The sequence below is a fragment of the Vulpes lagopus genome, chromosome 5 (genome assembly GCF_018345385.1).
Source record: "Vulpes lagopus strain Blue_001 chromosome 5, ASM1834538v1, whole genome shotgun sequence".
Lineage (NCBI taxonomy): Eukaryota > Metazoa > Chordata > Mammalia > Carnivora > Canidae > Vulpes > Vulpes lagopus.
In genome coordinates, this window is record NC_054828.1 from 39,181,004 (window position 1) to 39,208,314 (window position 27,311).

General features: G+C 38.5%; 2 protein-coding genes across 5 annotated transcripts in view; one reads left to right on the forward strand and one right to left on the reverse strand.

Annotated features, from left to right (window-relative positions):
• Positions 1 to 27,311, forward strand: part of ACYP2 (acylphosphatase 2) — a 209,442-nt gene that overhangs the window by 152,289 nt on the left and 29,842 nt on the right. The window lies entirely within an intron of this gene.
• On the reverse strand, positions 14,793 to 16,364 carry TSPYL6 (TSPY like 6). The gene is given in 2 exon segments (XM_041755464.1): positions 14,793 to 15,715; positions 15,718 to 16,364. Coding segments are annotated over 2 exon segments (1,062 nt in total). The 5' UTR covers positions 15,872 to 16,364; the 3' UTR covers positions 14,793 to 14,807.

The following is a 27,311-nucleotide window of genomic DNA, read 5'->3' on the forward strand; positions in this document are numbered from 1 at the left end:
AAGGGGAAAATTTTTCTCCTTGAGATGAGAACTTTCAGGATTTGCTCTTTTCACAGCTTTCTTATATATCACATGGCTGTGTTAGCTGTAGTCATCATGCCGTGTGTTACATCTCTGGTACTTATCTTAAAACTGGAAATTTGTACTTCTGACCAGTTTCCTCCAATGAACCCCTATCTCTAGTAACCACAAGTCTCATCTCTTTTTATGTGGGTTTGGGATTTTTTTATTCTGCTTTTTAGATTTCACATTACTGTGAGATCGTACAGATTTTGGCTTTCTCTTATTTCACTTAGTATAAGGCTTCAAGGTCCATCGATGTTGTCACAAATGGTAGGCTGTCCTCATGTTGTTTTATTTTTATGGCTGAATAATGTTCTGTTGTATCTGTATAACACAACCTCTTTATTCATCCATCAGTGGTCACTTGGGTTGTTTCTATGTCTTGGCTATTGTAAGTAATACTGATAGGAACATGGGGGTACAGACATATTCTCAAGTGTTATTGTTACCTTTGAATTTATTCATCAAAGGGGAATTGCCTCGGTGTCCATCGAATGGATAAAGAAGATGTGGTTTATGTATACAATGGAATATTCCTCAGCCATTAGAAATGACAAATACCCACCATTTGCTTCAACGTGGATGGAACTGGAGGGTATGATGCTGAGTGAAATAAGTCAATTGGAGAAGGACAAACATTATATGGTCTCATTCATTTGGGGAATATAAATAATAGTGAAAGGGAATAGAAGGGAAGGGAGAAGAAATGGATAGGAAATAGCAGAAAGGGAGACAGAACATGAAGACTCTTAACTCTGGGAAATGAACTAGGGGTGGTGGAAGGGGAGGAGGGAGGAGGGTGGGGGTGAATGGGTGACGGGCACTGAGGGGGGCACTTGACGGGATGAGCACTGGGTGTTATTCTGTATGTTGGCAAATTGAACACCAATAAAAAATAAATTTATTATTAAAAAAAATAAAATAAACAAAACAAACAAAACAAAGGGGAGTTTCCGGATCATATGGTACTCGTATCTAACTTTTAGAGCATCCTCCGTATTGTTTCCCATAGTGGCTGTACCAATCTGCAGTCCCACCGACAGTGCTCGAGGATGGCCCTTTTTCCAGATCCACACCAGCATTTGTGTTATCTTTTATCTCTTTATCTTTTCCATGATGGCCATTCTAACAGGCATGAAGTGATACCTCATCATGGTTTTAATTTGCTATCCCTAATGACTAGTGATGCATCATCTCATGTACCTGTTTATCTTCTTTGGATTTGGAGAAATGTCTATTTAGGTCCTTTACCCATTTTTTAATAGTCCTTTTTGCTATTGAGTTGTAGGATTTCTTTATGTTTTGGACATTAACCCCTTATCACATACATGGCTTGCAAATATTTTTTCCCATGCCATAGGTTGTCTTTTCACTTTGTCGATGGTTTCTTTTGCTGTGTAGAAGCTTTTTGGCTTGATGTAGTCCCACTTTTATTGTTGTTGTTATTGTTGCTTATGCTTTAGGTATCATGTCTAAAAAATCATCAACAAGACCTATGCTAAGGAGCTTTGTCTCTATTTTCTTTTAGGAGTTTTATCATTTCCGGTCTTACACTTAAGTCTTTAATCCATTTTGAGTTAATTTTTTTGTGAGTTGTATAAGATATGGGTCGTTTTATTCTTTTACATGTGAATATCCAGTGATCCCAACACCATTTATTGAAGAGACTGTCTTTTCTCCATTGAGTATTTTTGGCTTCCTTGCCAAATATTAGTTGAGAGAATATGCTTGGGTTTGTTTTTATGCCAGTAGCATACTGTAGCTTTATAATATAGTTTGAAATCAGGAGTGTGATGCTTCCTGCTTTTTCTTTCTCAGGATTTCTTTGGCTATTTGGGGGTCTTTTGTGGTTCCATACAAATCTTAAGAGTTTTTTATTGTTTTTTAGCTCTGTAAAAACTGCCATTCGACTCATGGTAGAGATTGCATTGAATCTTTAGATTGCTCTTGGTAGCATTGATGTTATAACAATTTTCTTCCAGTCCATGAACACAAGATACCTTTCCATTTATTCATGTTTTCTTTCATCAGTGTCTTATAATTTTCAGCATTGAGATCTTTCACCTCCTTAAATTTGTTCCTAAGTATTTTATTGTTTTTGATGCTGTTGTAAATGGATTAATTTCTTTTTTCAGAAATTTTGTGGTTAGTATAGAGAAATGCTACTGATTTTTGTTGGTTAATTTTGTATCCTGCAACTTTACTGAATTCATTGATCTAAGTTTTTTAGTTGAGTCTTTAGGATTTTCTAAAATAAAATCATGCCATCTGCAAATAGAGATATTTTTACTTCTTCTCTCCCAATTCTGATACCTTTTATTTCTTCTCTTCTTCCCCACTCCCCGCGCTGCCCCTCACCCCCACCCCAGATGCTCTCGTTAGGACTTCTAGTACTGTGCTGAATGAGAGTTGTGAGAGTCCATACCTTTGTCTTGTTTCTGATTTTAGAATAAAAACTTTCATCCCTTTCACCATTGAGTATGGTGTTAGCTGTGGGCTTGTTATATATGGCCTCTATTATGTTGCAATATGTTCTTTTGTGCCTAATTGGTTAAGGGTTTTTGCCACACATGGATATTGACCATGTAGATTTTACATTTTTTCATGAACTATATTTATCACTATTATCCTTTATGTACGTATCAGTCTTTTCCTTAATATCTCCAGATTTTAAATAATGGAAAGGCCTCCCCACTCCAAGTTAATCAATTCCCTCTTGTGTTCTAGTTTTTTTTATGATTTCATTTTTAAAAATTTAAATCTTCTTTCAGATTTACCCAGTATATATCATGAGGCATAAATTCAAATTAATTTTATTAAAAACATCTCTCCAGTTTTTAAAGACAGTTTTTTGAGTTGTCTATCTTTTCCCCCATGAGTTTAGCTACTATGTTTATCCTACACCAAATTCTGTATGCAGTATGGTCTATTTCTAGATTTGTTTTTGCATTTCATTGATTCATCTGTCTATTATTGTCTCAAGACTTTTAATTATTGCAGCTTTATGTTAATTTATAAAAAGTATTCGGGAGTACATCCCCTCATTTCTACTATTTTTTTAAAAGTAACCTCTACCCCCAATGTGGGGCTTGAATTCACAACTCCCAGATCGAGTCACATGCTCTACTGACTGAACCAGCCAGGCAGACCTTCATTTCTACTCTTTTTTGGAGTGTCCTTGAAATTGTTTTTTTTTTTTTAACATACTTTAGAATTTGTCTCTCTCTCTCTCACCCTTCCTCAGGAGTTTTTGGCCTTGTTTATTGTAATTATGATAACTTTTAAAATTTGCTTAGGAAGAACTAATCACTTTGAGACTTCTTATCTAAGAACTTATGCCATTCTTCTTCTACATATCTTTGTGGCCTTCAGGAATGCTTTAAAATTGTATTTATAAATCTTACATGTTTCTAAGTCTTGTTTTTGGATACTTCATTTCATCCTTTACTGTTGCTATAAATGTAGTCTTCTTCCATTTCATCTTCTAATTTGCTGTTTGATCATCTGAAATTTACTGATATCCCTTTAGTAATTCTATGTCATGTTACCTTATTAATTTTTCTTGTTTATAGTACTTTACAGTTGAATATCTCAGGTTTCCCACAATAATAACAAATGCTGATATTTTTATTTCCTTCTCTACACTTCTGCACCTCTACTTATTTTTTCTTATTAATTGTATTGTCTGACATCCAGTACTGTTAAATAATAGTGGTGACAAGTGAATGTGAATGCCCTTCTTTGTTCCTAACTTGAGTGGGAATATCCCTACTGTTGCCCCAGTAAGCACGGTGGTGACTTTGGGGCCAAGGTATATTCTATCAAGTTAAGATACCCATTTATTTCTCCTTTATTAAGTTCAATCATATTTCCAAGTAGTAGTAAAGTCCCAGGGATATGTATCTGCAGCCTCCCTAGCATGAGAGGATCAAAGCTCTAAAAGGAAACATAAAAACTTTCTACTCCACCTTCCTCTCATCATGAGTAATAAATTCCAACCACAGGGAGATGACACTTCCCCCGAGAAGTCCCAAAATTAGATTGGAAAACAAGCTGGAACTAAAAAATCACTGTCTCTTAGGTCTCACACTAGTATTCCTTTGGGTATACACAACTAACATTGAAAGTTTCTCTTATGACTATTTTTCTCTTCCATTGTACTTTCTCCTTGAGATTTTTCCATTTTACCCTTCTCTTTCCATATTTCTGGGACCTCACATGTATTGCTTGGCTGTGGATTCTTTCCCCAGCCTGCCATTGCTGAGGAGCCAAGTTTATCAAAGATTTCTAGACAGTGACATAATCCCTTCCCCACCCAAAAAGACCTCTGTTATTTGGTCTTCCTGGACAAAGTGAATTGTCTTCCAAATCCTGCTGGTTACTTTGGGACAGAAAGCTTGGTGGAGCCACCTGAACACCTAAAAATATGCTTCAGCTGTGACTGTGCCTGCAGCAAAGTGATTTGAACCAACAGTAGATGTGCCATGAATGCCACTGTATCTTAAAGTCACTTGTGGGCGGTATTCAGATTTCAAAAGACATTAGGTCATACTATGTTGATAATTGTTAAAGGAAAAACAAACAATTATGTATTATCAGTACTGTGCTTCTGATTTTGCACTTAACCTTTGTTGTTGGAACTTCCATTAATCATCAAAATTAGTAAAGTGTTTTATATGCTAAGAATTTTTGTGCACAAATGGGAAAAATCTAAGCCATTGGCAGACTATCTTGATAATTTTCTAGTATAAAACAAAAGATAATATTTCTATCCATATGCAGTTATCAGACTCTGGAGCCAGACTTGGGTTTGAATTCTGGCTTTACTACTGCCTTATCTGAGTGACCAAAAACAGGTATCTCAACGGAGTCCCATTTTCCTCATTTGCAAAATGAGGACAGGAATACCTTGTAGAGTTGTATGAGAATTAAAAGAATAATGCACATAAGTGCTTAGCACAGTGGTGCCATGTTGTAGGGACTTAATAAATGAGAACTATTATATTGTTTAGGGCTTAATATATTGCTTAATATCTTATTGAAGGCTCTTTATTTATAGTTTATATATATTTAATATATATTATATTTAATAACATAATTTTAATTAATATGTTATAAATATATTTAATATAATTTTAAAATTATATTAATACATAAATCAATTATATTTAATAAATATATATACTTAATATATATTAATATATTGTTAAGGGCTGTAATAAAGCCTGTTTTTCTTTTTAACTGAGATGAATTTAGAGATTAAGGAGCAAGTATCACAGTTTTGGCACATTTTGGATCTGTAATTTCAAAACAGCTCATTTGTCCACATATATTCCTTTCTGAGACTTGGAATTAAGGTATTTATAAGGATTTGAAGTTTCTGCCCCGGCTCTTCTTTCTTAGGAATTTTTTTGGGTAACTATGCCAGTTAATACCTAAAACCTCAAGCCTAAAAATAGGTTCTTAACTTTTTTTTGAGGTTTTCATTAGTCAATTATTATTTATATTATTTATTGACCATCTGATAAGTAGGCTAAAAAAGTACAAAAGACTAATATGATTTGCTCTACACATTTAGAACTATAAATGAATGTCTTGGGCATCTTTTATTTACACATTCATTAAGTAACCTTAGAAGGTCTATTTTATGTTGTGCTAGACATAAGATCTGTATTCCTAGGGATTCAGAGATGAAAAGATAAATCTCTACTCTGAAAAAGCTTACAGTCAAGTATGGTATCTACAAAGGAACTTGAAAGCCACTTATAATAATAGAAGCCTTCCCTGACACCCCGTAGCCTCAGCTTGAGGAAACACTGTTCTCATGTGGTCCCATAACATTCTGTGCTTGCTCTTTTTTTTTTTTTTTTTGAAAGATTTTATTTATTTATCCATGACAGACACAGAGAGAGAGGCAGAGAGAGAAGCAGGCTCCCTGGGGGGAGCCTAATGTGGGACTCGATCCCAGGAGCTCGGATCACGCCCTGAGCTAAAAGCAGATGTTCAACTGCTGAGCCTCCAGGCATCCCTGTTCTTGCTCTTATTTTAGCACTTCTCACACTGTAAATTGTCTTCTGTGCTAGACTCCAGGCTACTTGAGGATGGGACTGTGTCTTATCCCTTACAGAAGGAAAAGATAACTAAAACATGATCTTGGCCCTTAACATTGAGTAAGAAAGACCTACAACCAAGTAACATATATAAAGAACTACAGTATAAGTTTGTATGAAATAGATGCCTACAAAGTGTATGCTACAGGAGGTAGGGGTTTGGGGATGTTATTTAGAAAAGATGGCATTTGAATTTAGAAAGAATGATAGGATTTCCGTAGGTAAGAAGGTTGGGAAGAAAATGGAAGATGAAGGAAAGGCACAGAAGCCAGGACAGTGTTTGGGCTGCTTGAGGTATAGCACAGAATCTCATGTGAGTGGGCTCCAGCAAGATTTTGGGGCAGGGTTTTCATTGTAATTGAGTGCAGTAGCAGGGTGTTGGGAATTTGTTCTGTAGGCAGTGGTGGACTGATATGGATATCTGGGTATAAGGGACTTGATCACTTTGTCAACAGGGTGAATGTTGGGAAAAGAAAGATCAGATTTAGGAGATACAATCTGGAGATTTTCAGTAACATAGCAAGAGATGTTATAGTGAAACATAACAATGTGTAGTCAGTCAAACACAAGGGGAAATAGAGCAATTCTGAAGATGTTATGTAAATGGACTTGTCAGACCTTGATCAAGAGTAAGGGTTGGAAATTCCAATTTCAGGGTCCTTTTGTCAAAGGTGATGGCAGACACTATGACAGTGGCTAAAGTCACCCAGAAAAAGTACAGAGAAAGCAAGCCAGGCAAAGGCACAGAACTTTGTGGAAAACTTATTTTTAAGGGGTAAGTAAACCTTCAGATTTTGAAGATGAATTAAACCGTATCTTTGGAATTAAGTGACTTGCCTTCAATTTAAAGAAGAACCCCCTAAAACCCAGGTGCCCCCACCTGTAACTAAGTGCACTATTAGTTTAATGTTCTGGACTCTCATTTAATGCTAAGTTTAAAAATCCCACCTACCACCTTTACCATCTCTATATATCTTGGTAAGAGAGACTAAACTTGAATTTTTGGACCCCTTTACATGAATCAAAGTAACCTATATGTCCTGTGCTTCTGGCTACCAATAGCCAAGAGAAAATTTTGCCATTGGAAAACACAGGACAAGCCATCCAAATGGATGCCATTTAAAATTATAATGTGTAATATGAATTGATAATCGGAATTGTAAAAAGCCTAAGTAAGTCTACCTTATGCTTCAAAGGCAAAAAGCTAATCTTGTGCATTATTAAATGTTTTTATATCCCTTATGTAAAAAAGAAGCCTGCTACATTTCCAACACTGAATTATTTTTATTATCCCCCAATCCACTTACGGTATACAGAAATGGACAGATTTTTGCTTAATTAAGACAAACCAATTTTTTCCTTACATTTTTTAAAGATTTTTATTTTTATTTATTCATGAGAGACAGAGAGGGAAAGAAAGAGAGAGAGAGGCAGAGACACAGGCAGAGAAAGAAGCAGGCTCCATGAAGGGAGCCCGACGTGGGACTCAATCCCGGGTCTCCAGGATCAGGCCCTGGGCCGAAGGTGACACTAAACCGCTGAGCCACCTGGGCTGCCCTTTTCTTTACATTTTTAACAGAAGATTGTGTTGTTATTAATGACAGTCTTCTATGGCATGTGCCAAAGTTGTGGCTTGAAATTGTTTTTAACTATTAATTATCAAGTGAAATATTTATACCTCAAAGAGGGAGGCCTGAAAAGAAAGGCTACGGAACTTTTGATCAAGACTGTCTTAATGAGCAAGTATATAATGGGGCCCATCCTCAGAATAGCATCATCCTTGCTGATCAATAGAACTAAATTATACATGGATATTATTAATTTGGCTGGCAGAGCTGAACTTTGAAACGAACTATCACCTCATCAAAAAAAAAAAAGACCCCAAAAAACAAAATCACACACACGAAAACAAAAACAAAAGCAAAAAAGAGGAGAAATAACAACCAACACCAGAAATAGAAACAACTGTAAGAGAATATTATGAAAAAATTATATGCCAACAAATTGGACAACTTCAAAGAAATGGATAAATTCCTAGAAACATATAATCTTCCAAATACTGAATCAGGAAGAAATAGAAAATTTAAACAGACTGATTATCAGTAATTAAATTGAATCAGTAATCAAAATACTCCCAACAAATGAAAGTCCAGGATCTGATGGCTTAACAGACAAATTTTACCAAATATTTAAAGAAGAGTTAATATGTATTCTTCTCAAACTATTCCAAAAAGTACAAGAGGAAGGAAAATGTCTAAATTCATCCTATGAGACTAGTATCACCCTGATAGCAAAACCAGATAGATGCCAAAAAAAAGAACTATAGGCCAATATCTCTGATGAACATGGATGCAAAATTGCTCAACAAGATACTACCAAACTGAAAACAACAATACATTCAGAAAATCATTCACCATGATCAATTGGGACTTATTCCTAGGATACAAGTGTGCCTCAGTATCTCAAATCAATGTGATCCATCTCTTCAAAAAAAAAAAAAGATAAAAACTATATGATCATTTCAATAGATGTAGAAAAAGCATGTGACAAAGTACAACATCCATTCATGATAAAATCCCTCAACAAAGTAGTTCTAGAGGGAATATACCTCAACATAATAAAGTCCTTATATGCAAAACTCACAGTGAACCTCATGCTTAGTGGGGACTACCTGAGAGCTTTTCTCCGAAGATCAAGAAAAAGACAAGGATGTCAACTCTTATGGCTTTTATTCCACATAGTGCTAGAAGTCCTAGCTACAGCAATAGACCAAAAAAAAAAAGCATCCAAACTGGTAAGGAAGAAATAAAACTTTAACTATTTGCAGATCACATGATACCATAAATAGAAAACCGTAAAGACCCTGTCAAAAAAACTACTAGAACTGACGAATTCAGTAAAATCACAGGATACAAAATCAGTGTACAGAAATCTGTTGCATTCCTATATGCTAATAATGAAGCAGCAAAAAGTTAAGAAAACAATGCCATTTAAAATTGCACCAAAACCGGGATGCCTGGGTGGCTCAGCGGTTAAGCGGCTGCCTTCCGGCTCAGGGCGTGATGCTGGAGTCCGGGGGATCGAGTCCCACATCGAGCTCCCCGCGTGGAGCCTGCTTCTCCCTCTGCCTGTGTCTCTGTTTCTCTGTGTGTGTGTGTCTCTCATGAATAAATAAATAAAATCTTTAAAAAAAATAAAATAAAAAAATAAAATTGCACCAAAACCAATAAAATATCTAGGGATAAATTTACCATAAGAGATGAAAGATCTGTACTCTGAAAACTATAAAACACTTACGAAAGAAATTGAAGATGACACAAAGAAATGGAAAGACATTCCATGCTTATGGATTGGAAGAATGAATAGTGTTAAAATGCCTTTACTACCCAAAGCTATAAACAGATTTAATACAACCCCTACCAAAATGCCAACAACACTTTTCACAAGACAGATAATCACATATAGAAAAGTGTGTTCCACAGATGTACAACTCAGTGAAGTTTCACAGAACTAGAACAAATAATCCTAAAATTTGTATGGAACCACAAAAGACCCTGAAAAAAAATATATATTTAATATATCAGATTGCCAAAGCAAACTTGAAAAAGAAAAACAAAACTGGAGGTATCCCAATTACAGATTTCAAGTTACAGTACAAAGTGGTAATAATTAAAACAGAATGGTACTGGCATAAAAATAAGACACACAGATCAATGGCACAGAATGGAAAACCCAGAAATAAACACATAATTTTGTGGTCAATTAATCTTTGACAAAGGAGGAAACAGTAAATAATGGGAAAAAGACATCTCTTCAACAAATGGTTTTGGGAAAACTGGATAGCTAGATGCAAAAGAAGAAAACTGGACCACTTTCTTATGCCATACACAAAAATGAACTAAAAATGGAATAAAGACCTAAATGTGAGACCTGAAGCCATAAAAATCCTTGAAGAGAGCATAGGCAGTAATGCTTCTGTCGTTGACTGCAGCAACATCTTTCTAGGTTATATCCCCCAAGGTAAGGAAAATAAAAGCAAAAATAAACTATTGGGATGACATCAAAGTAAAAAGCTTCTCCACAGTGAAGGAAACAATCAATAAAAGTAAAAGGCAGCCTATGGAATGGGAGAAATTATTTGCAAATGACAAATCCAATAAAGAGTTAATATCCAAAATACATAAAGAATGTATAAAACTCAACACCCCAAAAATGAATAATCTGATTAAAAACTGGGCAGAAGACATGAACAGACACTTCCCCAAAGAAGATATCCAGATGGCCAACAGACCCAGGAAAAGATGCTCAATATCACTGATCATCAGGGAAATGCAGATCAAAACTACAATGTGGTATTACCTCACATCTGTCAAAATGGCTAAAAAACCCCCAAACAAACAAACAAAAAAACCCCCAAGAAACAACAATGGTTGGTGAGGATGTGGAGAAAAAGGAATCCCTTGCACTGTTGGTGGGAATGCAGACATTAGTGACCACTGTAGAAAACAGTAAGGAGGTTCCTTAATAAATTAAAACAGAACTACCCTGCGATCCACTAAGTGGACTGCTGGGTATTTAGCCCCAAAATCCAAAAACTCTAATTCAAAGGGATATATGCACCCCTGTGTTTATTGCAGCATTATTGACAATAGCCAAATTATGGAAGCAGCAAGATGCGGTGTGTGTGTGTGTGTGTATGAATATTATATATATTATATTTAATATATATAAGAGAATATAAGAATAATATAAGAATATATATAATATATATAAGAGAATATTATTCAGCCATAAAAGAGAATGAATCTTGCCATTTGCAATGACATGGATGGAGTTAGAGTATAATCCTAAGCAAAATAAGTCAGTCAGAGAAAGACAAATACCATATGATTTCACTCATCTGTAGAATTTAAGAAACAAAACAAATGGACAAAGGGAAAAAAAGACAAACCAAGAAATAGACTCTTGACTATAGAGAACAAACTGATGGGTTACCAGAAGGGAAATGGATGAAATAGGTGATGGGAATTAAAGAGTACATTTATCATGATGGAAAAAGAAATGAACTATCTCACAAGCCATGGTTAATGAACTGTTTATAGCTGAAAAACTCTGATAAAGGTCAGTTGACAAAATGAACAGCTACAGTAAAAATACTAAAAGTTGATGGCCTGTACCTAGATAATTGAATACTTTTATTCTTAGAAAATGGATTTTAGCCATTTGAATTGTGACACAGGAAATGACTTCATTAGAATTCACATGTATGGAATCATTGCCTACCCAGAAAGATCTGAAACATACTCTAGAACTGGCCAGTTATTTTCTAGCATAGAGGTTCGAGAAATGATGAGGTTTTGTTTTTTTGTTGTTGTTGTTGGGTTTTGTTTCATGGTTTTATTTTCCTTAGTTTTCTTTGGACTTCTATTTTTGTTTTTCTCAAGTGTGTTTTATTAAAGGATAATTACATATAGAAAAGTGTGTTTCACAGATGTACAACTCAGTGAAGTTTCACAAATTGAATACACCCAGATATCTAGTACCCAGATCAAGACACAGAACATCCTCTGTCCTATAGAGTCGGGTTCATAGTCCCTTCCAGTCAATAGGTACCCACCTCCTAGAACATTTGGGAGATAATCATCATGGGTCGCTGATGTTTCTGAACTCTTGGAAGCAGAAACCCTAACTGCCTTTGTTCAGATATCTCTCCAAGGATATCCATGAATAGCTTTGGAAGACAGAAATAGTGTTTCCCTCCAGAGCAAAGGGCAGGTTTGCTTACAGCCTTGAAAAAGTAGACATGTGTCCCCTATGGAGCAAAGTGCAGGTTTACTTGCTGTTCAGTATAATAAAGATAATGTCTGCCTTCAAAAGCAAAGGGCAGACATGCTTAATTCCCATTATAAGGGATTCACTTTTCCTGAGCCCAGGGTTCCTTTCCTCTAACACAACCCACTGTGTGTGCAGGTGTCATGGGGCCTTCTTCATGCTACAGAATAAGAATTAGAGCCCAAGAGACTGGTGCAAGTACCGATGCTGGCTATTGAGTTGTAAGGTCCTTTGTCTTGGACTCAGCAACTGTTAACTAGGCAGGCTAACACGCTAAGTTTGTAAGGAGGCTCAGATGCCAGAATCTTCACTGTTCTTGGTAGTGATTACTGTTCTGGCTTCTACCCCCGTCGATAAAGTTTACCTGTTCTTAAACTTCATATATAAATGGAATTATATTGCACATTGTCTTGAGTCCGGCTTCTTTTATCCAACATCATGTTTGTGAGAATCATTCATATTACTGCATGCAGGCATCATTCTTTATTTCTCACAGTATTGCATTGTGTGAATATTTAAAACTTGGGTGGTGGGTTTTGTTTTTTGTTTTTTGGGGGGGCGGGTTTTACCAGTGGTGAATATAGGGGCAGTTCCCAATGTTAGGTATTCAGTTGTGCTAGTATCAACACTTTTATGCATGTCTTTGTGAATACATATATGCATTTCTGTTGGGTATGTTCCCAGAGCTGGATCAGAGGGTGTGCATAGATACTGCCAAACAATTGTCTAGAGTATTTGTGTCGGGCTACTCTCCTGCCATTCTGGTTTCTCTGTGTACTTTTCCACCTTGTTATTTTCCATCTTTTTAGTCTGTTTTTTTTTTTTTCAGGCTGACATGCTTTTATTTTGCCATAATGTGGATAAATAAAGATAAATATGCCAATGGTGCCCTTCCAATTTTACAGAGCAATCTCACAAGTAATTTTGCTATTTATGGAAAGAGACACTCAATTACTAAGTTGTTACCAGGGTAAATTGTCAAGACAATCAGAGCCACAAGTTTTTCGTTAGGTAACTTTTCCATGAAGACAACAATTTCTGAAAGTCTTGAGCTTCTGACAAGACCAAGTTATGCAAGTTGTATTTCTAAAGATAGTTTTAACAGAAACAGGTGAAAACTGTTAGTAATATTGAGAGAATTCTCTATAGTAAACAGGAAAGAGATGGATATTCTTCCAAATGTTCCCAATTGAAAATAAAACAAAATCTATACCTCCCAAGTCTTCCTAGTAAGCAGAGAAAGGAGTAAGGCTTCCCAGAAGCAGAGAAAGGAATAGGATTTTATGAAATACAAGTGAACTTCGGGGCACAGTAGTACTGTATTCATCCTCCACATACATAAGGTCACATGAAAACAGGAGGGAAAACAGCCAACATGGCACTATTTTTCTTTAAAGAACCCTTTGCGAGGTATCAGAGTTAAGGCTTTGGCTACCTGCAGTTCTACTGTGCCAGTCCCAAGAAAAATATTCTCCTCCCATCACTACTCCCAGAGAAAGTCTGCCTTCCTTGCAGGCTCTTGGTTGACCCAGTCTTAATTCTAGGGCCTGCATTTCCCTGGCTCATTTCTGCATCTGGCCTTTGGTTCAGTTTTCCCTGCTTAGGGCACCCACCTCAATCTCTTTGGTTCCTTTCATCCATTCTGAACTGGAAACACCTTTCCTTCCCTGTGGACTAGTCTTCCGGTAAGCCCTGTAGGCATTGCTAAGGGAGGGGAGGGGCTGGGAGAGCATGGAGGGGCAATAAGAGCTCCAGGAGTTTCCTTGACAGGACACCCGCTCTGCCTCTGGAGATGGAAAGAGAGCTAGATTAAACTGAAGAGCTTGCTCTTGCAGATGTATCTGGGCTACCACTTTTTTTTCCTTTATTTTTTTAAGGAGGGGTGGCTACCACTTTTTAAAAAGAGGTAGAAAAGGGACACCTGGGTGGTTTAGCAGTTGAGCATCTGCCTTCAGCTCAGGGCATGATCCTGGGGTCCCGGGATAGAGCCCCACATCAGGCTCCCTGCATGGAGCCTGCTTCTCCCTCTGCCTGTGTCTCTGCTTCTCTCTCTCTCTCTCTCTCATAAATAAATAAAATCTTAAAAAAAAAAAAAAAAAGGTAGAAGAGAGATGAGAGACAAAGAGAAGGAGATGAAGAGGAAGAGAAAAGGTACACCACCCTGGCACCTTTGACACTTCATCATGTTGAGGATGAAGAAGGGAGGCAAATCAAAGTCTCTAAATTTTGTATGAATTCACTGGGTGAGGCTGAGAAAGCCTGGTGCTTTGTCATCAAGGACCCTACCATTATCCTTGCCATGTGAATAGGGTCTAACTTGTCACTTCAACCACTTGCCTGACAGCCAGTAGGGTTCCTAAGTGATGGTAGTGGTGGTATGGAATTGAGGTCTTTTAGGGGAAGAACTGAAATGTGTTTTATGGGCCGGCAGGGAACCTGGGCCTACCATCACTTCTGGAGATCATTGTGCATCAAAACCCAGAAAGTGAAGCTGGCAGTGGTCTGGACAATGTACATCCATCAGGCAGCAGCCTAAGGGGTGGGTGTAGCCAGTAGCAGGCAGCACTCAGTGCCTGGAAGGGCAGGAAGATCAATGGAATTGCATGAATCACATAGGCCAAGTAGCACACTGCTGTTTTCCCTGGGCCTTATTAATGCCCAGCAATTTTTCACAGGTGATGAGCAGAGTGAGTAAAACAGGCTTCTGAACATAGCTGTCTAGCTATGTCCAGGGGGTAGTAACCAGACTAGAGGCCCTGGGAAGAAACAGGGTCCAAACAGTGTAGGTAAAGGCAGTGCAATTTACAGCATCATTTGTTTGGCTGAGAAGAGTGTGAACCATGCCACGTAGCACATGATGTTAATGCAGAAAAGCCATAAAGGTCTCAATCCTGCGGTTGAGAGCATGAGTGTTTGAAGGAAGGTCAGTACAAAAGCAGCAATAGGCACAACCAGTGCTGTTGCCAAGGCACTTCCAGCAGGAAGTGGCAGGGGATCTTGTATGGGAGTATTTCCGAGGGCAAAGGTTGACCAGATTGGAACCAAAGGGATCTCCATTGGCTTCCTTATCTGGCAAAATCTAGCTCTGGAGGCCCCTTCATGCAACAGGTAGTATTGGAATAGATTTGGCCAGAGGTCCTCTTTGATAATCTCAGCATTTCTTTCACGCTCTGGAAGGTTGTGGTCTGAAAACCGGGTGAAGAAGCTGCAGGTGACGCCTTGATTCCTATGAATGAAGGTCTAGAGTTCATGGCTTGGGTGCCATATGATTGGAGTGGCAAGAGACTCCACTTGGCTGGATGATCTGACCTCCTATTCCTCGACAATCAGCTTGTTTCTGCACAAGGGGTTTCTTCGAGAGAGGAATTTGAACTTGGAGCCCATCCTAGGGTGTCTGAAGTCTTTCACCTCCAAGTTGGCTGTGTACGTTAACATGTCTGCTTCTTGGCCTCTACTCAAGGTGGATAGCTGTGGCTAGTTCCAAAAGGCACTGACCCAGAAGCTAGGAATATTCCGAATGATGTAGCTCTTCTGCTCTAAGTAGTGTTGATGTACTTGACCCAACTTGCACCACAACTGTAGTACGGCTCTGTCAGCCTGAACGTTTACAGTTTCCACTTCCAGCTGGATGGCCTCCAGGGAGCTCATGTGGGGATCCACGTTCAGGAACCAGGGACCTGCCTTGACCTTCACCTCATTTACCACTTTTTTTCCTCCCCCACTTCCATTTCTTCATCTCCTGGCTTCTGCTCCACCACTTCAGCGCCCTCCTTCTCAGCCACTGCTCCTGAGAAGATGGCACAACTTTCAGTCCTTGATTCCTTGGCTTTTGCCCCAGCCATCCCTTCAGGCCCCAGATTCCCCATTTCTAGGCGCCTTTCCCACCAGGGCCACGTGGCTCTTCACAGTGCAAGCCATTTTTCAGGCTGTTGTCAGTTGCCCAAGAGGCTGCTTCCAGGCCCTCCAAGGGTCAGCCTCCTGACAGTCCATTTCCATACCCTGTGTCATCCTTTTTATTTCTGCATTACCAGAGGGTGTGGTATCACATGGTGGTTTTAAGTTGGCATTACCTAAAGTGTAATAAAGTGGGAATTTTTTTGTGTGTTTTGGGGCCATTTGGATATCCTCTCTTTACACAGTGAGTCTTCTCCCCATTTTTCTATTGAGAATTCTGTATTTTTTCATACTGATTTGTAGGAATCCTTTGTACCTGCTAGATACAAATCTTTCAGATAGATGTCTTGCAAGTATCTTCCCCCTTTCTGAGTTACTTTTCTCTATGTTAATGATGTCTTTGGGGATCCCTGGGTGGCGCAGCGGTTTAGCGCCTGCCTTTGGCCCAGGGCGTGATCCTGGAGACCTGGGATCGAATCCCACGTCGGGCTCCCGGTGCATGGAGCCTGCTTCTCCCTCTGCCTGTATCTCTGCCTCTCTCTTTCTCTCTCTGTGACTATCATAAATAAATAAAAAAAATAAAAAAAAATTATGTCTTTGGATGAACAAAAGTTGTAAATTGTAATATATTCTAATTTATCATTTTCCCCTTTAGATTAGTGTTTTTCTGTGCTCTGTTTAAGAAATATCCCCTCTCAAAAAAAAAAAAGGAAAAAAAAGAAATCTCCCCTCTCCAAGATCTTTCACTTTTATGTCTACAATCGATCTCAAACTGTTTTTGTGAACGGTGTGATAAGAGTCAAGATTTGTTTTTTCCATATGAATACTGAGTTGACCAGACACTGCTTATTGAAAAGACCATCATTCCCCATGAATTAAATGTTTCTATCAAAAATGTCATGTGTCGTTGGCTAGAGCCAGTCAATTGGCCTTACCTAGCTTCAGAGGTCAGGTAGTAAGTATTATCATTCCCTGAGCCTGGAAGAAGGAAATTCTGAGTACCGGTGAGCACTATATCACCCATCAAAGAGTGTAACTTGAGTAATGGGTAAAAGATCAGCTGAGTTAGGCCAAAGAAAGTAGAGAAAAGGTAATGAGGAACATAAGAAAAATGAATGACAATAGAGTACCCCCCAAAGATTAACAATAAAATGGGAGAGAGAATAAGTAAATAGTATTTGGAATGAAAAATATAGACACAGTAGTGATCTAAAGAAATATCAGGGAGCACATTAACTTTATGCCAGTGCATTTTCAAACCTGGATGAAATGTATTATTTCATGGAATGTATAACTCATCAACACTGACTGAAATACAGTAGAAAACCTAAACAGACATAGAAACAAGAAGTAGATCGAATCAATAGTTTGAAAAGAATCTTTCCACAAGAATAGCATGAGGCTGAAATGGTTCTGAGGCAGATACTACCTTTAAGGAATACATACCTTTAAGGAGTACATAATCTACTAAACATTAAATATTTATTGTGTGCTTATGTTATACCTAGCACTGTTCTAGGCCTTTTAGGATATATTGGCAAATCGAACAAAGATTTCTTCCCTCAGAGTACTCAAGTAGAGCAACAGGCAGAGGCAGAGGGAGAGAAGGAGAGACAGGCTCCCCGCTGAACAGAGAGCCCAAGTGGGGCTTGATCCCATGGCCCTGGGATCACGACCTGAGCCTAAGGCAGCCACTTAACCAACTAAGCCACCCAGGTTGCCCCTATTTCAGGATTTAGAACAAAGAACTCAGAATCTGACTTAGGTTCTGCATGGATTGCTCCTGGGTGAAGAATAGACTGGATGGGGGCAGTAGTATGTGTCAGGAGATCTTTAGAAAGCTACAAAAGTAATCCAAGTGGAAGAAATTTCTCAGATCAAGTGTAGCAATGGAGGTGGGCAGTGGATATAGTATGATGGTATAGCTAGCATGGTTTCATGATGAATTGGGTAGGGGAAATAAGAAAAAGAAGTCAAGGATGACTCCCTGGATTTTGACCCGAACAGTTGGTGAGATGGAGTTGCCAGAAGGAGAGACAGGGAAGGTTGTGATGGAGCAAATCTCTATGGGAGAATCAGAAGGTTACTTTTAGATGAGCTAAATTTAAAATTACTATTGGACAACAGAGTTAAGACAGTAGGCATTGGGAATTTGGAGCCCAGAAGAGGTCTGGGACAGGGATACATATTTGCGAATAATCAACATACATGATATTTAAAGCCAGAGAGCTGGATGAAATCACCAAGGGTGTGAGTATTGACAGACTGAGCCCCGAGGCTTCCAAAATTACCAAGTCAAGGAGAATAAGAAGACCAAGGAGAGACCAGTAAAGTAGGAGGGAATATGAGAGTGTGCAATGTACTGGCAGCCAGATGTGGAAGGGAAAGTGCTCACCTGGGTGACATGGTGCTGACAGGTAAAGTAAAATGAAGTCTGAGAACTCATTATTGGGTTTTACAACAAAAAGAGTTACTGGTGACTCAGAGCACTTCCAGTGGAGTGGTGGGGGTTGGAATGGGGTTTGAAAGGAATGAGAGGAAAGAAATTGGAGACAGTGAATATTGACAATTTTTTTTTTGAGGAATTTGCTCCAAAAGGAAATAAATGGGGTCATCATTTGACAAGAACAGTTTTGGAAGAGTGGGAGGGTGACAGCTCAGCTATAATGGGTTTAAGAGGAAATGGGAAGGGAGAAGAAGGAGAAAGTTAAAGCAGCAAGTATTCACTACTCTTGAGGAGTTTTATTTCAGAGAAGTGGGATGATGGCTGGTGGAGAAAGTGGATCAAAGAAAATGATTTTAAAATGGGACAAAAAGAAGTATGTGTACATGCTGATGTCAGTGATTCAGCAGGGAGGAAAAATTCATGATGTAAGAGAGAGGAAGGAGAATCAGTGGATGGATGTCTTGAATAGATAAGAGCGGATGGAATCTGGTGCCTTGGGTGGAGGAGGGGGCTGAAAGCATGCCAAGTTCACTCGTGTGAACCAGCAGGATGGTAAAGGATGACGATATGTATGCTGGTCAGTGGGTTGAAGTGGTGGTATCTATGAAATTCTCTTCTGATTGCTTCAGTGTTCCCAGTAAAGTAGAAAGCAAGATTGCCAAGTGAGTATGAGGCAAGAGGCAGTGGGACTCTGAGGAGAGATCAACAAGGTCATGAATTTGAAGTGAGGCTCTTCAGCCTTATTGTGAATTTTTCTTCAGCCACAGTCAGTGTAAAGGCACAGCATGAGTAAGCAGAGTCAGATTTAGAGCTGAAGCAAGATGGGCAAGAGAATGATGATCATAATCGATCTTAGAATTTAAGCCTGGAGGAGTAGAGGACATACAGGGATGAGGGGCAGTGAAAAGGTGGCCTGATCCATACACTGGAAGACCCAGGGAATTGAAGGTCACTGGGGCCAAGAACCAGAGCGAGCTAGAAGGATGCCATAGCAGTCTGGGAGCGGACTGCAAAGGGTGGGTCAGAATCTTCCTCCTCCTCAGAGGGGGGCTGAGATGAGGCAGACTGGGGGTGAGGCCATTCCGGGGAGGAGGTCAATGAATCAGGAGGCCAGGGTGGGAAGGATCACTGATGTCTCTATTGAGAACACTGAAAGCTAAAAGTTCAGAGCAGTGAGAATGAGCCAGGAGCCAAAATCATTAAGAAATGCGGGGGGATGAAGTAGGAGGGGCCTGAATGCAGGACATTAGGCCATCTAGACTGAGGTCAGGACATTTTAAAGCTCATTCTGTATTCTAGGGCCATGGTTAATGATACAGTAATGCCACCCTTAGCTGAAATCAGTTTGTGGGAAAGTAGGCACCTTTAAAATTGCATATTAACATCACAGACCCTGTATTTTACTGTTTTTCTTTTTTCTCAAAGTGCCTAGACGACAGTTACACATACATTAGCTGGTCAAAAATAAGGAAAGTATATGTTATTTTTTTAAATCGGAAACTGAGAGGTGATAAAACTGAGTTTAGTGTGAAATGTAATTTTCTCTCTGGGGTCTTTCATTCTGTTTGTGTCCTAGACAGACCAGAAACTATTGAAAAGAACAAAATAAGGTCTTAAGTTGGGGCTTAAAACATTCTGGGGAGACACACACACACACACACACACACACACACACTTTTTTTTAAAAGGGGGAATAAAGAGAGATGATGGAAAACATTTGAGCCATCTAGTCAACCAGAGAAAGCGATGTGAACAGAGAGGAAGAGGGAGCGGGGAGGGATAGAAAGAGAAAGAAAAAAAGGAAGGAAGAAGAGAAAAGAAAAATGAGGAAAGAAGGAAGGAGGGCTTCTCAGGAGAAGTGCAGTGTGGTCACAGATCTTCACACTGTAGAACTGTGGCATGTTTAAATTCCTGGGAAACAGAAAAAGCATACTTTTTCAATGGATAAACCTAATATAAGGTGTGTGCCTAGGGGATGATGAGAAAGAGGCTTTACATGATTAAAAGTAGCTTCACAGTGGCAGTCATCTCTCTGTGGCCTCTTAGAAAAAGTATATAAATAGAAGTAGAGTGAAAATATTTTAGTTACCAGAATGTGGGTAATGATTTACTCCAGAAAAGTCAATAATTGTGATTTAATCATTTTCTAGTAATGCAGCACTCAGAGCAAATATGCATGACGATGCTTGATGAATCTGTGAGGTTGAAGGTCTGTGTCGGGTGCTGGCCAGGCAGACAGGCCCCAGGGTCTGACCAAGGTCAGCCCAGGAGTATACAGAGCCATTATAAAATTGGAAAAATATAGTATAAAACATCACATCAAATACGTTTGCAATCTCTAAACGTTAAACATAATTATTGTGTGATTGCAATACAATTAATGGTTAAAAATAAAGAAGTTGGTATTCTAGCAAATCAATAAATTTATGAAAATTTGAAATATTGCGGGATCTTTTAAAACATAGCGTGACCTTAAAAAACAAAGTGCATCAATGGTGTCATCATTACAAGAGCATATTTTTTTGCGCAAATTCTTCCAGCTGCTTTAAAAACTCTTTTATCTCTACAGTAGATACAGAATGGTAAATAGAATTTTGTTCTAAGTGAGTTCTTCTCAGCTGTCATTTTTAAATCTCTTTTTGATCTTTTTTTTCTTTAGAAACAACAATATTTTTGTGTTTTGGTGCATTACATCCTCACTGAACCCTGTGAACTAGGTACTATCATTTAGCCCCATTTTATAGATAGGAAAACTGAGGTGCAGAAATAATAAGTAATTTGCTCGAGGACACATAGTAAATGACAAAGTCAAGGTATGAATCCAGGCACTCAGACTCCACAACTCTTCCTCCTAAACACTGCAGGGTACACTCTGACCCTTTCTCCGCCTCAATTTTCTTCTAGTGGTTGTGACAGTTAACGATATGGAGCTCAGGCAGGGGAGGCATTGATTCTGTCTTTGTTTCTGTATTGCTTGATTTGTTATAAAGAACATGAATTATTCATATATTTTTATAATCAAGAAAAAACAATTGAGGAGTGCCTGAATGGCTCAGGTGGTTGAGCAACATACTCTTGATTTTGGCTCTGGTCATGATCTCAGGGTTGTGAGACCAAGCCCCCCCTGTTGGCTCCATGCTGGGCATGCTGCCTGCTTGAGATTCTCTTTCTACCCAGTGCACCTGAGTGGCTCCGTGGTTGAGCATCTGCCTTTAGCTCAGGTCATGATCCTGAGGTCCTGGGATCAAGTCCCGCATTAGGCTCCCCTTAGGGAGCCTGCTTCTCCCTCTGCCTATGTCTCTGCCTCTCTCTGTGTCTCTCATGAATAAATAAATCTTTAAAAAAAATAGATATTCTCTCTACCTCTCTGTCCCCCCCCACCTCTCTCTCTCTCTCTCTTTCTCTCTCATAGATAGATGATAGATAGATAGATAGATAGATAGATAGATAGATAGATAAATTCTAAGGCCTATAAGAGTACCTGGCTCTAACAGAGAGGCATCTAATAAAGTCGCTGCCATTATGTCTGAAAGCAAAGTCCTAGAGTTTCCATCTGATTTACTAGGGATTTATTACCTCTGGGAGCTGGGTTATGAAGGGAAGAAATAAGATATGCCAATAGGCAGAGAAGAATTCAGGTTAGAGGTTTGTATTTTCCAATGGGAAGGGCTTGTATATCCTAAAGAGAGGGGTGGGAGGGAGAGCAAATCGTTTTAGGTGAGTGTGAAAACCGATGGAGTTAAGTCCCAAGGAACAGGCCAGAAGGAGGGATGGTCCTAGAACCTTGGATAAAATAACTTACCTTAAAAAGGTTCATATGACTTAACTGTTAGTAGATAAGCCCCATTTTATGAGCTCACCAAGGTAACAAAAATAACAAGATCGTTTTGGAAAATGAGACGAGAATGAAAAGCACTCTATGGTTTTATTTATCTGCCTGGTTCTGGGCAATGTGGGAACAGGTTTTCTGAAGAGGAGCCAACAGTTTATTTTTCCATTTGTGGGTTACAATGGTAAAATGATTGTTGGCAAAGGAACATCTTTTCAAGCGGCTTCCCTTGGTGTAGGTCAGGGGGGCAACAAGAGGAGGTATTTCTGCAGCTGGGAGAAAGGTTCAGAACTGTCTTTCTGGAATGGGCTCTCATTTCAGAGTCTAAAATAGATTTGAAATACTGTGCTATTTGGGAATTGGGGCCTATTGCTTCTAAGCACATCTGTTGGTAGCTGTTGAAATTCAAATAAATTCAAATAAGGTCCAAGTAATGCTCATATTACTTACCGATTTCAAGGAGCATTTAAAAAATACACATCCAGAAAACCTACACTAGTCACTGACAATACTGAAGACACAATATGGAAAGCCTTGATTTCCTGCCAGCTGTAGTTATTTTGAGCCTGAGCCATAACATTTAATTCTTTAAAACACCCCTTTCTCCCTGCCTGAACTTTCCGACTGAGATTCATTTTCATTTTCAAAAGTTTAAATATGAACTCCGTCACATAGTCCTATATTTCGGTTTTGATCATTCTGCAGCCTTCAGTAGTTGAAATGAGGTTGATGGACTATTAAAGTCAGAAAGCCAGGATTGAACAGATGCATTTCCCTCTGTCTTTTCTTTAGTTTTAGTAAATGAAAGTTTTCATTTGGGTGTTGTGCTTAAAAGAACTTGGTATACCTATTTATTTACACACGATTACATTTTAGAAAGAAAGGGCATCTTTAAAAAGGCAATGACAGGGGGCACCTGGGTGGCTCAGTTGGTTAGCCTTCTGCCTTTGGCTCAGGACGTGATCTCAGGGTCCTGGTATTGGCCCGTATCAGGCTCCCCAGGAGCGATCAGTGGTGTATTATTATTTCCATCTTATAAATGAAGATATTGAAAGATTAAAAATAAGCAATTTGCTTAACATCACACAACCAAGTCAGGATTTAAACCCATGTCTGTTATTCCTGGTTATTAACTCCTAAATTATGTCTGTTATATGTGATGTAGCAAAGGAGAAGATGAAAGACCATAAAAAGAAATTGAAATGTATTAGGAATTGTAAGAAATAAATTAAGGTATAAATGATGAAGACATTTATCTAAAGCCAAGCAAACTTTTAAAACAAGTATTATGGTAAAAATAAAGCATCGGGAAAGGGGAAAACAAACAGGATACCACCAGCCCAGAAAAAGGCTTCAAAGACAAAGGTGTGGCAAAAATCAAATACACTTGTTTCTCAAGGTGTGTTCCTTGCATTCTCTGGTGTCTTTTGGAAACATTGGGGTCTATGTAAGGTTTTGGCACAGTGAAAGATCCTTCCTTTACGAAAGCTAATAACTCGCCATTTGACACTGATATTCCTATTTTCTTCTCTTCACTTTCCTCTAAAATACCATAAGTGTGGGGGCACCTAGGGGGCTCAGTCAGTTAAGTGTCTGCCTTCAGCTCAGGTCATGCATGATCTTGGGGTTCTAGGATTGAGCCCTCATCAGGCTCCCTGCTCACCCCTTCCCCTCACTTGTGCTCCCTGTCTCTCAAATAAATAAAAGCTTTTAAAAAATAATAAATATGACAGATGCTGAAAAATACTTTGGGTGTTAGAGTCCATAATGTTTAACGACTAGTATTGTTCAATGGTATAGCTGGTTCCTCCTTCCTCTCCAGATATATATGCAGAAAAACTATTATCCATGATTCCACTATTCTATGTCATTAGTGACTTTCTTTTTTGTCTTCTTCAGTATACACAGTAAGAGGAATTATTACTGGCTCCCTTCCACCATTAAATAAGAACAGTTTTTTCCAGTTTTTGCAATTATTAACTCTAATACCTATATCATAGTTAAGTTGATATACTACAATTATATTGGGCATTTTACTTGTTTCCAGTTTTTACTGTTATAAATGTACAAGAATGTTATATAATGATAATGCAAATATATTATTTACTTGATTATATATTACATACTTAATATATATAATTTACATACATTTCTTCATAAGTGAATTGTATGTTTGTATCCTTTGACCATTTCTTGAGGTTTTATTTTTTATTTTTTCTAAAGATTTTATTTATTTATTCATGAGAGACACAGAGAGAGGCGGGGGGGCAGAGACACAGGCAGAGGGAGAAGCAGGCTCCATGCAGGGAGCCCAATGCAGGACTCGATCCCGGATCTCCAGGATCACGCCCTGGGCTGAAGGCAGCACTAAACTGCTGAGCCATCCAGGCTGCACCTTCTTGAGGTTTTAATATTTTTGTAGGTTTAAATAAATTCTGCATGTGTTATATATACCAGCTTCTTTTTTATTATAATCCATACCAATGTTTCCCAATTGTGTTTCTTTTAATTTCGGGAGTTTTTTTATGTTAGTCATTTTCTTGCTTTTTTGGGAGCCATTTATTTTTTTCCTTTGCTGTAAGCTTTTCAAAGATACTATCCCTCTAAAGATTCATAAATATCTGATTCTTTTTTCTCTAGCTTTGCAAAGAGTTAAATATTTCATTAGGGGCTTACTCTGGTATGTAGTATGAGAGCTGATCCAAATCATATTTTGTTTTGTGTTTGTTAGCCAGTTATCTTGGGAGCTAATAAAGTATAATTAGGCAATTATTAAATAATTATTTCCCCTAATTTTATGATATATGTAAATTATCTCTCTGATCCACACTGCCTGGGTTACTTATTTATTCATTTATTTATTTTCAAAGATTTATTTATTTGGAGAGGGAGAAGGAGAGAGAAACTCATGCAGACTCCACACTGAATGCAGAGCCTGCTGTGGGGCTCTATCCCACAAGCCTGAGATCATGACCTGAGCTGAAGCCAAAAGTCAGGTGCTTAACTGACTAAGCCACTCAAGCGCCCCCTTTTTAATAATTAATATGCTTTGTTTTAGGATTTCCTAGGAACTAGTTCAGCGTTATACTCATGGTTTCATTGTTAGTTTAGAACTTTAATATTTAACAAATAGTAAATAACTGTACTTGTTGAAGTTTGTTTTCCTATATGATACCATAGTATATATCTCAATTTGTTTATCTTGTTTTGTTTATTCCAATACAGCTTTGTAGTTTTCTTTACATATGGTCCATAAAATTCTTTGTAATTCTCTTTATAAATATTATAGACAATTCTGAGTTTATCCTCCCTCCTGTTTGTTTTGTTTCACTTTGCTATTCTGAATAGAATTTCTTCCCTTTTTATTATATTTTTGAGCTTATACTTAACCATCGTAAAAAAAGCTCCTACTTATGGTAACTTCATTATAAACCCAGTCACTTTAATAAATGCATATAGGCTAATAAGTTTAAACAGATTCTTAGGATTTCTAGATCTGCAGTGCTTTCTGCAAATAATCATAGTTTTATGTCACTCTTTAATATATCACATTCCATCGGTGCAAAATGAGTACCCACTAAATGAAGTCACCATTACTTGCATATTGAAAAGAACAACAGGCTTGAGAGTCAGGAAATTTGAATCCCACTTTCATATCCTCAACTGAGAAAGCCACCTATGAAGCACTTTGGATGAGGCATCCTGCTAGGCACTTGATGTGCACCATCTTGCCCAAGGCTTAGAATAAGCCTACAGAGAGAGAGAGAGAGAGAGAGAGAGAGAGAGAGAGAGAGAATCACTAAATATCATAAGTGAGGAAAGTAAAGTTGAGCAAGTGCAGTGGGCCAAGGCTGGCCCATGCTAGGCCCAAAGAAGCAGTAAAAAATGGAGCACCCTCATGCCCAACTGTGGCAATATGAAAGGCCGTGAGCCCACAGCCTGGAGTCAGTGACCTGGCAGGTTTATCACTCCCTGGGGGCTGCATTGACCACTGAACTTTAGCCAACGTTCTGTGAGGAAGTCAGGAGAAATATAGAAGCTGCACCAGCTCGCTTTCATCCTTATCTTGTAAATACACTTCATACTTCCTGCCTCTGGGTCACAGTAAGTCTGTGTGAAACAGTCCTGTAGGAAGTCTGTGTTCCCTTTCTCAGCCAGTCTTCCAACCCACGTCAACCCTTCAAGGCCTGGCTTAGCTCATTGGGTTAAGTAATTTGTCCAAAATCATATAAATAGTGAGTGATGGAATAAGTGACTTGCTCGATACCAAATGGTTTCTCCATTCTCCCAGTGATGTCTACACTGGTGATATGGTTCGGGCAATTCATGTCACCTCTCTGTACTGTGATTCCTCATCTGTACAATGAAAAAGTCAGATAAATGGTTCAGTTTTGACAGGCTGGATAGCAACTCTGCTGTTAAATACATGTTATATACTTATTTTCTTCGAGATTGCAAATTTCTCCAAGTCAGAGACTGTACTTTCCATAATCTTGAATCACTCCTATTGCTTTGCATGAACAAGTGTCAAGTGAATATTGAGCAGAATGAATCAATCAAAGAAAATAGGGCTTTCCTCACAAGACATTTTCAATGCTAGGACACAGGGGCCCCTAAAATATTTCACATTTCAACTCTGGAGTCTTATTTTATAAAGACTACATTTGTCAAGAGCCTATCACGAGAAGATGCTTATTTAGCAAGGGTCAGCTTGTCTTCATCTGAAAAGAACAAAGAATTGAGCTTAGGGACAGGAAGTCTGGGAAGAATCAAGGTGGGAGCTGTGGTAGGTAGACTTTAATAAAGCTGTTTGGGCTCTTTCTATCTCTGCAGTCACACAGGTTATTTTTGGCATAAAAACAGGAATTTGCAGCATGCACAAGTGGCTGGCTTTGTCTCCTGAGCTTCACAAAGACAAGCATCATATCAAGACAATAAAATTATTGTTCTCTAAAACCAAAAGACAGATCTGGGAAAAATTAAACATTTTTTGTTGAAGATTACTTAGCATGTCAAACAATTTTTAACTAACTTTTGATAAAAAAGGAAGCCCAGGGAGGAAGCTCTGTTTGCCATAATGAGTCAAACTGTTTTTTTAATGAGCCGCAGCGTCTACAGGACAAGAAAATATTACATA